General features: G+C 41.8%; 1 protein-coding gene across 5 annotated transcripts in view; it reads left to right on the top strand.

The window, feature by feature from the left end:
* Positions 1-13,717, top strand: part of OSGEP (O-sialoglycoprotein endopeptidase) — a 62,115-nt gene that overhangs the window by 43,752 nt on the left and 4,646 nt on the right. For 4 of the 5 annotated variants that reach the window (XM_085847382.1, XM_085847381.1, XM_085847380.1 and 1 more), the window contains exons 6-10: positions 3,843-3,921; positions 4,037-4,102; positions 4,266-4,356; positions 11,154-11,229; positions 12,616-12,714. In XM_085847382.1, coding sequence (XP_085703508.1) covers positions 3,843-3,921; positions 4,037-4,102; positions 4,266-4,356; positions 11,154-11,229; positions 12,616-12,714 — 411 coding nt within the window. The remainder of the gene's footprint in view (positions 1-3,842; positions 3,922-4,036; positions 4,103-4,265; positions 4,357-11,153; positions 11,230-12,615; positions 12,715-13,717) is intronic. The other variant, XR_015049570.1, reaches the window with a different exon arrangement.

The raw sequence follows: 13,717 nt of genomic DNA, 5'->3' as shown, positions 1-13,717 counted from the left end.
TAATGTGTCTGTTCCCCACTGTTTTGTCCCTTCCACTCCCGCCCCTCTTGTCTCATGCCTCCTTGCTGTGAGTTGTGTGTGAGCTCTCATACGAGCCTCGACCAATGTATACAAAAAAAAAAAAAAATTCATTGGCTCACTCTTTGAATGGAATGATAATATAAAAGAAATGTTGTTTTAATCAGTGTCTCAATGGGACAGAGATCTTAATTGTAATCCCAATTTAAGTCAGTCCCTTAAGTTAGTCCCAATTTAACATTGGGGGTGTTGGAGGGTGGAGGAGGGAAAGGGGGCAGAGATTAAACTCCTGCTTCGAGCTTTTGAGCCTTGAGACGTTTTTTTTTTCAATTCATTTGTATTACCCCAGTCTCCTATTTAGGGGTTTAGGGGTTAAATAAGAGTTTTTCCTCCATTCATTTGCATGGGGTAAATGGGGAGAAAATCAGACTCCTGTTTCGGGCTTTTTAACCTTAAATCAGAGAGTTCCCCCTTTTCCTCCATTCATTTGAATGACTGCACCAGAAACCCCATTAATCTACTACTTGTATCAATAAAGATAAATAAATATCAATAAAGATGAAGAAAATTTACGTCAAATAAATCATTAGCAGCAAAACGAATACGGTCTATAGTTATTTAGCAGTTTAGGCATCGTATATTTCCACTAAAGTCCGAAATCGCACCCCTTGTTCTCAAGTTATCCCTAGTACAAATAGCAATGGGTGTCCTTTTTTGCGAAAATTGCAAGTTTCAAATGGCATGAAAATTAGAGCATGTGGAGGAAAACCGATTTCAGATTTGAAATCAGCGTTGAAAAAATACATAGAATAAGTTGAAAAATCTCATGCAACAGAGAGGAAAAAAAATTTTCCCCAGTGTTTTATGCCTCACAGTGGATTGGTGGAGCCAAACATCATTAGAAATGGTTTTTTAAAACCCTTTCCAGACCAATGAGTATCGACACCTCTTTTAGTGAGGTCCTTAGAAATCTCTTTTGATTGGGGCATGACACGCTTCCACAAACCTGTGTGGTGAAGACCAGTCTCTGATTGTGACAAAGTTTATGTTTTTCATATGGGGCAGGGCCATCAAAACTCACTCCTGATTGTCATCCCATTAATTGAAACACCTGACTGTAATTACCCCGTTAATTGAGCTCATTAACCGAGAGGTTCACGTACACTTTTTCCGACAAAGAAATAAATGAAAAAGTAGATTTTTTTTTTGTGTGCTATTTGGTTAATCAGCTTCTCTATTTCTGTTATTAGGATTTCGATGAAGATCTGATCACCTTTTAGGTCAAATCTGTGCAGACATACAGGAAATTCTAAAGGGTTCACAGCTGTTAACAAAGGTAACACTCTTACAACAATACCTCTTAGCCAATCTACGGCACAGTACATTTATTTATGTTCGAAGCAAGGTACAGTAGTTCTTTCGGCAATTTTGCAATCTCCCGATTTGGTTATTTAGCGATGTATGCTTTATCAGTTTTTTTAAGTTTTGAAAATGCAAGAGAATAGAACGTATGGTTTATAAAACGACGTAAGTACGAGTTGAGGCGACGCAAATCGGGTCGTGGTATTTACATTGTGACGACATATTTGTGAAACGATGTGAAAAGGAGAGATGTAAATTGGGGTATTACTGTACTACCACCCTCATCACTTCCACCCCGTACACCACCTGCACACCACCAACCACCTCAACCCCAAAAATGCTCACATAACCTTAATATCCTCCAATACAACACAGATGGCCTCATCAGCAAGGCCATGCAACTTAAACACTTCATTCTCACAAACATTTACAAAGACACCGTAGAAGAAGCCAAATTACACCGACCATTATCAATGATTCATCGATACGCACAGACAGGTGCCAGAAGTGGAGGCCTCATCACATACATACATACATGCATAAGTCAATTAGATACACAGATATCACGCAAGACACCAAAGCACTTCTACCACCAGGCAACACAACACAGTCAAACTTCAAAGAACACATGAACATCAGATACATTTACATACAACCAGGTACATTCCTCACTGTACCAACCAAATACTCACCATGATTAGAGGACTGTCATGTCAGACTGGAGAATAATACAACTCTCGTCAGATCACCTACCTATCATCATTACCATAAACACAGCTATAAAACTCGATGCAAACAAAAACAAAATTTGCCATGTGACTCGTCACCTGCATAGTCCATGAGCATCAGCTGTGGTTGTACGGACATGTAGCTCGTTTTCCTGACGCTGATCCTGCTCACCAGATTCTCTCAGCGAGGGAGCCTCGTGAGTGGAGGAGGCCAATGGGCCGACCACATGCTTCATGGTTGCAGCACGTTGATCGGCATCTCAAGGAGATGGGGATGGGCCAGGCATCTGCCTGGGGGATGGCAAGACAGAGAAGCTTGGAGTACTGGCGGAAAGTGGACGCAGCGACGAGTTGCTCCGACGCATGCTCCCATACCTGACCTGACCTATGTCATTCTCAGATCACATCACAAACATTAAAAAAAACGTGCACACCCAGGCTGAACACACTTGGGGCACTCACACTCACAGACATCACTTCGGACACCACAATGAAGCAACATCACAAATATACAAACTGTGCATTAGATCAGTCTTTATGCCTGTTCATATTGGGCCTCCAGCCAATCAAACACACATCTCAACACCATATAGACAATACAAAACAAAGCCCTTCACATAATCGCAGATTGCACGTTAACTACACCGATTGAGCACTGACACACAGGCAAAAACGTAAAAAAAAATCAAAGCCCACTTCGACATGAGAGGTGCGCAGTTCCATGCAGCTGCAAGTGCTAATCCTAATCACCCGTGCCTCTACATGTCCAACCACTCACAGACCCCTAGACATTAACACGACACCACTAAGACACCACAACAACATCCTTCAAAAATTCCCCCAATGATCAACAACTTAAAAAAAAAAACATCCATATGTACATCACCATAAATGCAATCAACAACCTAGGCCCAAACAGTATCCTGGATGCAAAAGCCCCACCCATGGACTATGCAGAGAAATTACTTCCCTGGTCTGATTGTGTTCATTTTTCACGTCTCTGCTGTGGACACCACCCACAGCTTTTACAGTACAAACATTGACTCGACAACACGACTGACGACACCTACAACCTCTGCCAGACCGCCCCACACACAATCAAATCCACGATGGAAGACTGCGTGGTCCTGGCTCCACGGACGCAAGAGCACAACATTTTTAGACGTGAGGAATCTCTGGGTCGCTCTTGGGAGATCGGTCGGCTGACTCCATTCAGCTGGTCAATTTGAGTAGAACTGACTCGGGCTAATCAACAACAACAGCAATAGCAACAACAAAGTGAATGGAATAGCAAATAAATAAATCAAGCCCCTTGCTATTTTAGACCTTTATCTGTCTGCTCAGTATGGTGATTGGCTCTCCAAAATGTCCATATTTAAGAGGAACTTGAGGGCAAGAAGTTTTGAATGAATGTGTCTGAAGAATGATCTCCCATGTTACACATCCTAAAAATGGGGGAACGGAATCCTCCACTCCAAAGGGACAAGTGTGATCCAAAACTGGACAATATCCTGAAAAGTAATGCAGGTGTCATTTTAAATAATATGCTGCACATACGAACTCGGAAGTATAAACAAAACTCCGGGTGAAAACTGAAGCCTCTCGTGCCTTGTCCGAATTGACCTCAAACATTACAATTATTGAATGTTATTGATAGTTGATGATTTCCTGTTTCAGTTTTTAATTATTTCCATTTACACCTGCAACGTTTTTCTATACACCTCTTTTTTTTAGGGGTAAGAAGCTGCTCGAACTACCTTACACGGTAAAGGGTATGGACGTCTCGTTCTCAGGAATTCTTTCGTATATCGAGGTGATCTCATTTTAGAACCTTCATAATTCGTGAGATGGTCGTTCATTTTCCATTTCCTGTACCTCCTGGTTCTACAAAATGATGGGCCTTTTGTTGTTGTTTTTTAAACTTGCAGGACGCTACACCCACCATGCTTGCTGCGGGAGAGTGCACTGCAGAGGACTTGTGCTTCTCTCTGCAGGTCTGTGAATCAAACACTGACTTGCACCTGTGATGACCGAGCTTCCGCATGATCATGGCATTTGTTGAGTTCTACAAGCTAACAAAGTTGGAATTTTTCCTAAAATGACGTAGTTCAGTGTTTCCTTTTTATAAAGTAACAATGTGCGGTCACTGGCATGCAGGAGACTGTGTTTGCAATGCTTGTTGAAGTGACAGAAAGAGCAATGGCCCACTGTTCTTCTCAAGAGGTCATGATTGTTGGAGGAGTTGCCTGTGAGTCTCACATTGCCCCTTCATCTTTTACACGTGATGTCGGCAAATGTGTCATTGTTCACATAAATATGATCCCCCTCTTTCCCTCCTCCACTTTCAGTGGCAAAAGTATTCACACCCCTCCAAAGTATTCATATTTTGATGCCATCTGAGCTTATTTCATGATTCTTTCAAATCAAACTTAATACACAGTCTTCACAAACTACTCCACAGTGATAAAGATAAAAAGATGCAGAGAAAACGTGAATAAGTTAAATTAACAGAGAACATTAGATGATTCTCAGTTACATAAGTATTCAAACCCTTGGCCTAATTAACCCAAAATCACTGCAGGAGCAAATTGTTTGTTTGAAAGGTTCCAAGATAAGTGTAATAGGTTTCACCTGCATGTAATCAGTGGTTTAACTTAACAATTAAGCTCTACACTTCTCAAAGGAGTTTGAAGGTGCAACTTACTTGGTCAACCAACAAGGCAAACATGAAGACTAAGCAGCTTTCCAAAGAAGTCAGACATGAAGTGGTAGAGAAGCAGCATATTCAGGAGAGGGTTATAAGAAGATTTCAACATCACTCATTATCCATTTGAGAACGATGAAAAACATCATGAAGAAGTGGAAGACGTATAAGACCACCCAGACTTGGCCCAGATGAGGTTGCCCATCCAAACTTCTTAGCCAAGTAAGCAGGAAACTGGTTTGGGATGTCACTGTACATCCAACAATGACTTTGAAAGACCATCAAGGCTCTGTGTCTGAGATGGGGATCAGTGTTCATCAATCAACAATATCCTGTTCCCTTCACAAAGCTAGCCTTTATGGACAGGTGGCAAGAAATAAGCAATTACTGAAAAAGATGCATCCAAAAGCTCAAATGGAGTTTGTGAAAAAAAGCATCTTATTCATACTGCAGGAACGTGGAGAAAGGTTTTGTAATCAGATGAGACAAACGTTGAAGTTTTTGGTCTAAATTCAAAGCGTTACGTCTGGTGAAACACGAGCACTGCACATCATCCATACTGTCAAACATGGTGGTGGTGGCATCATGTTAAAGCGGCTGCTTTTCAACAGCAGGGACTGGCAAGCTTGTCAGGGTGGAAGGGATAATGGATGGTGAAAAGTACATGAGAATCCTTGATGATAACCTGCTTGATTCAGCCATAAATCTGAACCTGGGTATGAGATTCACATTTCAGCAGGACAATGATCCGAAGCACAAAGCTGAAGCTACACTAGAGTGGCTGAATAAGAAGAAAATAAATGTTCTTGAGAGGCCCAGTCAAAGTCCTGACTTGAACCCAATTGAACATTCATGGCGAAACTTGAAGATTGTAGTCCATCGACGATCTCCATCAAACTTGGCAGAACAAGATCAATTTTCACGTGAAGAAAGGACAAAGATTTTACCATCTCACTGTACGAAGATGGTAGAGACCTACCCATAAAGACTCGTAGCAGTCATGGCTGCAAAATGTGCTTCTACCAGGTACTGACCAAAGGGGCTGAATAGTTTTACAACCAGTGAATTTTGATTTGTACGTTTTTTTACAGGTATTCCTGACATGTAACCTTTTTCAACAACAACAGTGTTTAGTTTGATCTCTTCAGTTATGAATAGAAAAGTTCATTTGGAAAAATGTTTCTACATCATCTATCTATAATTCCAGCAGTGTGTGTGTGTGTGTGTGTGTGTGTGTGTGTGTGTGTGTGTGTGTGTGTGTGTGTGTGTGTGTGTGTGTGTGTGTGTGTGTGTGTGTGTGTGTGTGTGTGTCTGTGACCACTGTTTCTCGACAACCACTGGTCCAATCTCATTGAAACTTGCCAGGTATATTGCTGGGGCCCTGTGGATGTGCCTTTTCAAGGTGTGATATTAATTGGACAAGTGGTTCTCAAGTTATGTATATTGCTGGGGCCCTGTGGATGTGCCTTTTCAAGGTGTGATATTAATTGGACAAGTGGTTCTCAAGTTATGTATATTGCTGGGGCCCTGAGGATGTGCCTTTTCAAGGTTTGATATTAATCGGACAAGTGGTTCCCAAGTTATGGCCATTTATTTACCAAAGCATTGACAGGACACGGTGCTATGACGTCACAATTGACGTCACAAATTTTTTTTTCTTTTTTTTTGCACGTACTGGCCACGCAAGTACTGGCACGCAAGAGCGAAGGAACGGCCTTAGTCTGGCAGCCAAATGGGATATTAGGGGTATACCTGGAAGTAGAGTATATACAATGTTTTTTTTTTTGATTGATTTGTGTCACTGAGACCATAAAGATTAACAATCCGCTTGATGACACCCTGTCACCGTTGGGCATTTTTTCTAATTTGCATAAAACCAAGATGGCCCCAAGTGTTCTATTGAATATACTATAATTCAGATATCTTGGCTTCTAGAGGGGATTTTAAAACAATCTAAAATGTTTTAACGGGGCTTTAAGACATTAGGAACCCAATGGAATAACTTTTATTACGATTTGACAACTCCTTCATTTGCATAAATCCAAGATGGTAGCCGTCAAACCTCTCGGGAGACCGGTTTTATGTCACCACATTCTGGATACAATTTTGGATACATTTTAAATGATTTGTTTTAGTGTTTTGAAAAAACAGAGGTCCCATATAATACATCTTATATTGCAATTTAAATATATTAGCTTCAGTGCAAATTCCAATATGGCCATTGTCAATCTGTTAACATTTTGCTGTACTTTTGAATGACATGCTTGATTGATCTAAATGGTGACAATATCATTGAACACCTTCAATATAATATTAGTAGTTTGTCATTGACGTATACGTTAGAATATATTTAAACTGATTATCTGCATGTAATCATAAAGTACCAGGTCATAAAGTAAATTAATTTCAGATATCCATTATATAGAATAAAGTGACTGAAAAGTCATAATGTTCTAGTAGTGTCTATGATGAGCAAGCCATGGCGCATAAAGAAATCGTTCACATTTCTTCTCCTTTAGCTACTGCGATATTTATAGTACATGACATTGTACACAGTTATCAACATGATGTTCCTCTCATTTGGCTGTGTTGACATTAATACCTTTATGTCTAATTGTCATCGTCGTCATCTGCATCAAGAGGCTACATCACATTTAGTCAGTTCGTCATGACAGTCCTCGGCATGACATCTGCAAAATACAGTGCACGGTAGTTTACCGCTCACACATCCACATCTTCCTGATTTGCAAGGTCTTTCACTTTCACAAGAGCAGCGAATCAGTTTCAGAATCTCTTGTGGAGCAAGGGACACATCTTCATGTATCGATTTAGGCAATTTAGTCTTGGAACTATCGTCACGAACGTATCCATGTTCTGTTGGATCTAGCGAGGGAGGGTTGAGATCCAAAGCGTGTTTCCACACAGCTGCCTGCAGGTGTGCCCGTTTGACATTTTCCAGAAATGCTTCTGTTGTGGGAGGTAGAGACTTCAGCTTTGGTATGGCTGTGGTGCCCTTTCCAACCTTTGTGGCCCATGACTTCTTCCTTGCCTCAGACATACTGCTACAGTCCTTGTGTCCATAGCATGCGGCCACAAACTTGGATGCCTGTCTTGTTACATCTTGGAACAATGCATTAATTTCACCCAAAAGTGACAAGGAGTAGCCTTCTCGTAGTACTTTCAGTACCGTGACTTTACCCATACCGAAATAGCATGCACATGTATCACAACCCGATAGGGCATGCATAGACAACAGTCCATCTACTATGCTCTGCTGTTTTTTAACAGTAGCTTGTATGTCAATAACGGTTCTACCATGAATCGGCGATTCCATGATCATGTGACTGGTTAACTGTCACTCAAAGTTGTGGTGAAGCAGAAGGATGAAGACGTCGGTGTCATCTGCAATCACTGACACGCCTACTTGGCATTCAGTCGCAACTGTAACTGCTTGTTGAACAATGATTCAGTCTGCCTCTTCATGAGATGTTGACATGTCTTCCCGGTGGATCACCACTCCCCCATAACTTATTTCAACAGGTGTGTTATTACTGCTGGTGATGACAAGTTTGTGGGTCATTGTGTGGTCTTGATGGAAGGTAGTGTCTCTGGTCAGCTCTTCACAGATAATTTCCATCAGCTGTGATTTATTTTCTGACACTGTCAGGACAACTTTCTGTGGGGGTAGAGGTGTATCGAGAGCCAGTCGATGTACTCTGCTTGCTTCTGTTGTTTTATTGCATCTGGTCGTACTCTTGGTACTGAAATCCTGGTACCTGTCGAACACGAGATAGACATCGCGAGAAGTAAGTTTATGTTGGATGTACTGTTTGAAGTTCACAACAAAGTCGCGGACTGTCCTATTCGCATCCAGCAGCCAACTAGCTTAACCTGGAAGTGGAGTATATACAATTTTTTTTGGTTGATTTAGGTCACTGAGCCCAAAATAATAATTAGATAACGTGGTGACATGAAACCGGTCTCCTGAGAGGTTTGACGGTGGCCATATTGGATTTATGCAAATGAAGGAGTTGTCAAATCATAATAAAAGTTATTCCATTGGGTTCCTAATGTCTTAAAGCCCCGTTAAAACATTTTAGATTGTTTTAAAATCCCTTCTAGAGGCCGAGATGTCTTAATCATAGTATATTCAATCGAACACTGGCGGCCAACTTGGTTTTATGCAAATTAGAAAAATGCCCAAAGGTGACGGTGTCATCAAGTGGATTCTTATTATTTATGGACTCAGTGACCCAAATCAACCCAAAAACATTGTATATACTCCACTTCCAGGTTAAGCTAGTTGACTGCTGGACTACCTGTGTGGTTGTTTCTGGCACGTGGTTTGAAAGTTTTTTTTTTCTTCTTTCTTTCACGCACGGCCACGCACTAGTTCATTTAAATGTGGCATTATTGGTCGGGGGTGAATACTTTCAAGCCACTGTACATAATCAAATAACACTCTCCCCTTATTTCTACCTCATCTTAACCCTCTTTGCCCTTTTCTTACACAGCACTCCTTGCCCCCCCCAACCCCAAGAATTATTATTTTGTTGTCCTCTCAATTTCCTTTCCTTTTCTTGAAATGATTACCCTCCACCCCATGCATAATAGGGGAAACTGTGGTGTACTGGACCACGGGGTGCTTCGGACATCTGGTCAAGCAGGTAATCTTGGCTAATGATAGCGAAATGCCAAACCTGGCATTGGCTTAATGGTGGCTGGCTTAATAATTTAGGGTCTTGAGTTTGAGCCCCTGTTCCGCCATTGAAATAACACCAGGCGGGTTGACTCAGCCTTGCTATCCTTCTGAGGTCGGCAAAATCAGTACTAGCTTAAGGCCCTGTCACCTTGATGATTTAGCCAGCGTATGCCTGACGTATGCAAAATTTGGCTAAAATGCTGGCACACGTCGAATACGTTATGGGTAAGTTTGTATACGTTAAGAGCATGCTGGCATACGTCATAGTACGCTGGCTTTTTTTCGTAGTACGCTGGCATACGTCTTTGTACGCTGGCATACGTCGTAGTACGCCGAGGTGTTAGACAAATTTTCCATGCTTAAAATTTTTCGACATATGACTCACACATTCCGCATAATGCTGGCCATAAGTTGTAGGCACGTTACGCAATCGTTGACACACGTTACTTGTACGTTACTCGTAAGTCGAAACTCGTCAATGTAATGGTTAGTGTCAGTGTTCCAGACGCCCTGGTTTATTTTATTTATTTATTTATTTTTTCTTCGGTATGATGGTGATGTTAACACTTCGATTTCTAGTGCAGTTATAATATAATATAATTAATAGGCTGCCGCTCAACGATCTAAATCAGAACCGCACTAGAAATCGAAGTGTCAACATCACCGTCATACCGAAGAAAAAAAAAAAACAGGGAGTCTAGAACACTGACGCTAACCATTACCTTGACGTGTTTCGACTTATGAGTAACTTACAAGTAACGTGTGTCTGTATGTCAACGATCGTGTAACGTGCCTACAACTTATGGCCAGCGTATGCGGAACGTGTGTCATACGCCGAGTACGTCGAGAAATTTTCAACGTGCTGAAAATTTCTCGACGTATGACGATGTATACCAGAAAACTACGACATATGCCAGCGTGCTCTTAACGTATACAAAACTTACCCATAACGTATTCGACGTGTGCCAGCTTGGTTCGGCAAATTTTTCATATGTCGGCATACGCTGGCTAAAACGTCAAGGTGTGACAGCAGCTTCACACTTCGATGTCGAGTGCGGTTATGATTTGAATCGTCGAGCCGCAGCCTATTAATAGCCTACGCCACGTGATTGTCGGCGATACGCTGCCGCGCTATGCATAAGTTAGACTATCATTGGGCATACGTTGTGAACGCCGACAACACGCTCAGCATTCGTTGGTATAAGTTATCTATATGTGATTGAAACGTTCTGTGTACGTTACTAATAAGTTATGCATACGTCCATCACGTTATTATATGCCCAAAACTTTAAATAAAAACATCAATAGTTCAGCGTACGCCAGCGTTTTACATACAGTTTGAGACCTTGCCATACGCTGGCTAAAACGTCAAGGTGTGACAGGGCCCTTACTGGTAACGGGTATAACCATGCTTCCAGAAAAAAAATTATGCAACCAGCAGTCACAAGCTGCATATGAAACAACAACAGCAACAACAACAACCTCAATAAATGCCAACACATTAGCATTTAATATAATTGGCCAAGACAATGTCCCAGTGCATCCTTTGTCCCATTTCACACCAGTTTCACTTATAAGATCAACATGGCACCAAACCGTTAGAACTTGTGCAGATATAGGTCATATTATTCGTGTGCAGGTAACTTGCGGCTCCAGGAGATGATGGAGATGATGTGCCAAGAGCGAGGTGCGATGCAGTTTGCTACTGATGAAAGGTGCACATTATGAGGCTTCCATAATCTTCAATCGTACAGCATCATCCTCTCATTTTGGTACCATCGTTTTAATAAGTATGCATGGATTTAGTGACAGGTTAGAGGTCTAAAATGAGAAGAAGAAAAAAAAATCAAGAGAAGTGGGTGAAGGGAGGATGGCATGAGAAAGGGCCTGGAACTTACGACGTCAAAATGCTTGAACGAGAGACATGGAGGTGGTTGTAGGAGAGTGATTCAGATAGAGGTCAATGTGTGGTGCTAAGATGGTGAGATATATTGAATGACCAACAGCACAAGAGAGACGCTGGCGCATTGCCTTCCAACGATCGCTTTCCTTTTTCATTTGTGGCGATCCTCTGTTTGATATGAGGTTGCTTTGTGGGCCCTCGGAGAATGGGTGTTTGCTGGAGTCCCAGCCAAAGGGAGGACCAACTTGGCTGCTTGACTTGCTGTTTGTGCAAAGCTTGTGCAATTCAGTTTGGCCATTCATCTCTGGTGGAGGTGCAGCAGAGCAGCTGCCAGCTTAAACATTCCTCTGGCTGTGGCTGCCATTGTGGGTGTAACCCAGTAAGCTTTGCACACACACACACACACACAAACACACTAAACAAAGCAACTTTGCTCAGCACCATTGTGCCACAGTGATCTTACAATTTATTCCGGTACTGCTTCGTCCTCTACTTCACAATTGCGTTCAGTGTCAATTAGTTGCAAACTGCCTGCACTGCTCACTACATGGTCAAGTCAGTTATCCCATGCGAGATGGATCATCTCCAAGTACATGTATACTGTGACCGCTGCCCTCGTTTCACAATGTGGAGATTATTGACTCCGGACACTCTACCGAAGTTGACACTTTTTCAGGTTTCATCATCAGATATTATAAACTGATGCATTTTGTGAACCATTGTTTCTGTGTGCTAAATTAAAGCTCGGTTTAAGGTAATTTGTGTAAATTATAAATTAAAACTTAGTTTTCTATCGCAAACGTCATGACGTGAGTCCTGTTTTACTCGTACTTGGTTGATTAGCTTGTTTTATCGAAACAAAACCCAGAATCCAGGCTCCAACCTCCTCCACCACTCAGTGTGGTTACCACCTCTTTGGGGTGTGGTTTTACAAGTGCATCCTGCCTGTAGGTGTTCACAACCCCCAAGCACATGACATTATATAATAACGTGATTAAACATATTTATCTTTTGGTGAAGTGCTTGGTGCACATTGGTCATTTTGCAAATGTTCTTGGTTGCGAGTTGGTGTATATTGTGCTGCATATCATTGCAAGATTTTATTGGGGAGAGGATAGGACATTATGGCCGCATGCAGAGTGCTTTTCACAGCATGTGTACTATGCTCACTGGAAATGTCCTGCCGTCCTGCTTTCAGTTTTTGCATTGATAATGGGGCAATGATTGCACAAGCAGGCTGGCAGATGTTCTGCTCTGGACATCGTACCCAACTGGAGGACTCTTGGATCACACAGAGGTATGTTGATTGGCTAATTTAAAATGACTTGCTACTTTTCCATCAGTTGTTTCATTGTTATTCTCAGATGTAAGACTGATCAATCTGTTGGTTGAGTTTATATTTCCAGGGTTCAAAGTGGAGTAGATTATTATTTATTTATTTTTTTACAGCTAAAATTGAATAGATACGGCACATTGTAGGTTCTTGAAACCACTTTTTGCTTCCATCTCACCTTCCTTTCCATGTAGTTTCTTCAACATTGGGAGGCTTTCCTTGTCCATACGATGGTATTGATATGCATTCATCTCGTGTGCAGCCTTTGGCTGCTGGTTTGCATCATTGCTGGGAGCGTGGCTGTGCTGATGATGCAGTAGTGCCTCCTGGTAGTTAGGGCAGGAATTTGGAACTTTGCCATGGTGCTGGCGATAGCTCGCCCACTCTTGAGATCTTTAACGTCCCCCGACTAATGCGGCAAATGAGAACCATATTTAACTTTCATCCGAGGGATGGCCCACACATTGCTGAATCGCCCTGTCTGTGAACCATCGGGATGACAGTTTATAGCTGGCCGAGATTCAAATCCAGTCTGGACAACTTAGAGGCGAGTTTGTCTACCTCTAGGGAGTCTAGGCCATCCTGCCAGCCAGCATTATTAATAATGGTACAAGAATTTTGGTCATGTATAACCAAGAAAGACTGCTTCTGAAGTATACACCCCCAAATGCTTTAATGCACATCTCATGCAGTATAATGTTGTCCTTTCACATCCACGAGTGGTCCGATTATGTTTATGTGTATATGTATATCAGTCTTGACCAATGGGCTGCCTGTCACACATCCACCCTGTTTCGAAGGTACCCATTACCAGTTAAGAATTTTGAAGTTGAAGACAGCGGCATATATATCTTCTTCTTCTTCTTTCGGCTGCTCCTGTTAGGGGTCGCCACAGCAGATCAACCATCTCCATTTTGCTCTATCCTCCACATCTTCCATTAACACTATATTATAATATTATTATATT

This window comes from Eptatretus burgeri, chromosome 11, assembly GCF_056783735.1.
Source record: "Eptatretus burgeri isolate ZD-2024b chromosome 11, Ebu_testis_v1, whole genome shotgun sequence".
Classification (NCBI taxonomy): domain Eukaryota; kingdom Metazoa; phylum Chordata; class Myxini; order Myxiniformes; family Myxinidae; genus Eptatretus; species Eptatretus burgeri.
Note: the sequence above shows the minus strand (reverse complement) of the source record. Positions and strands in the feature narration are given on the sequence as shown.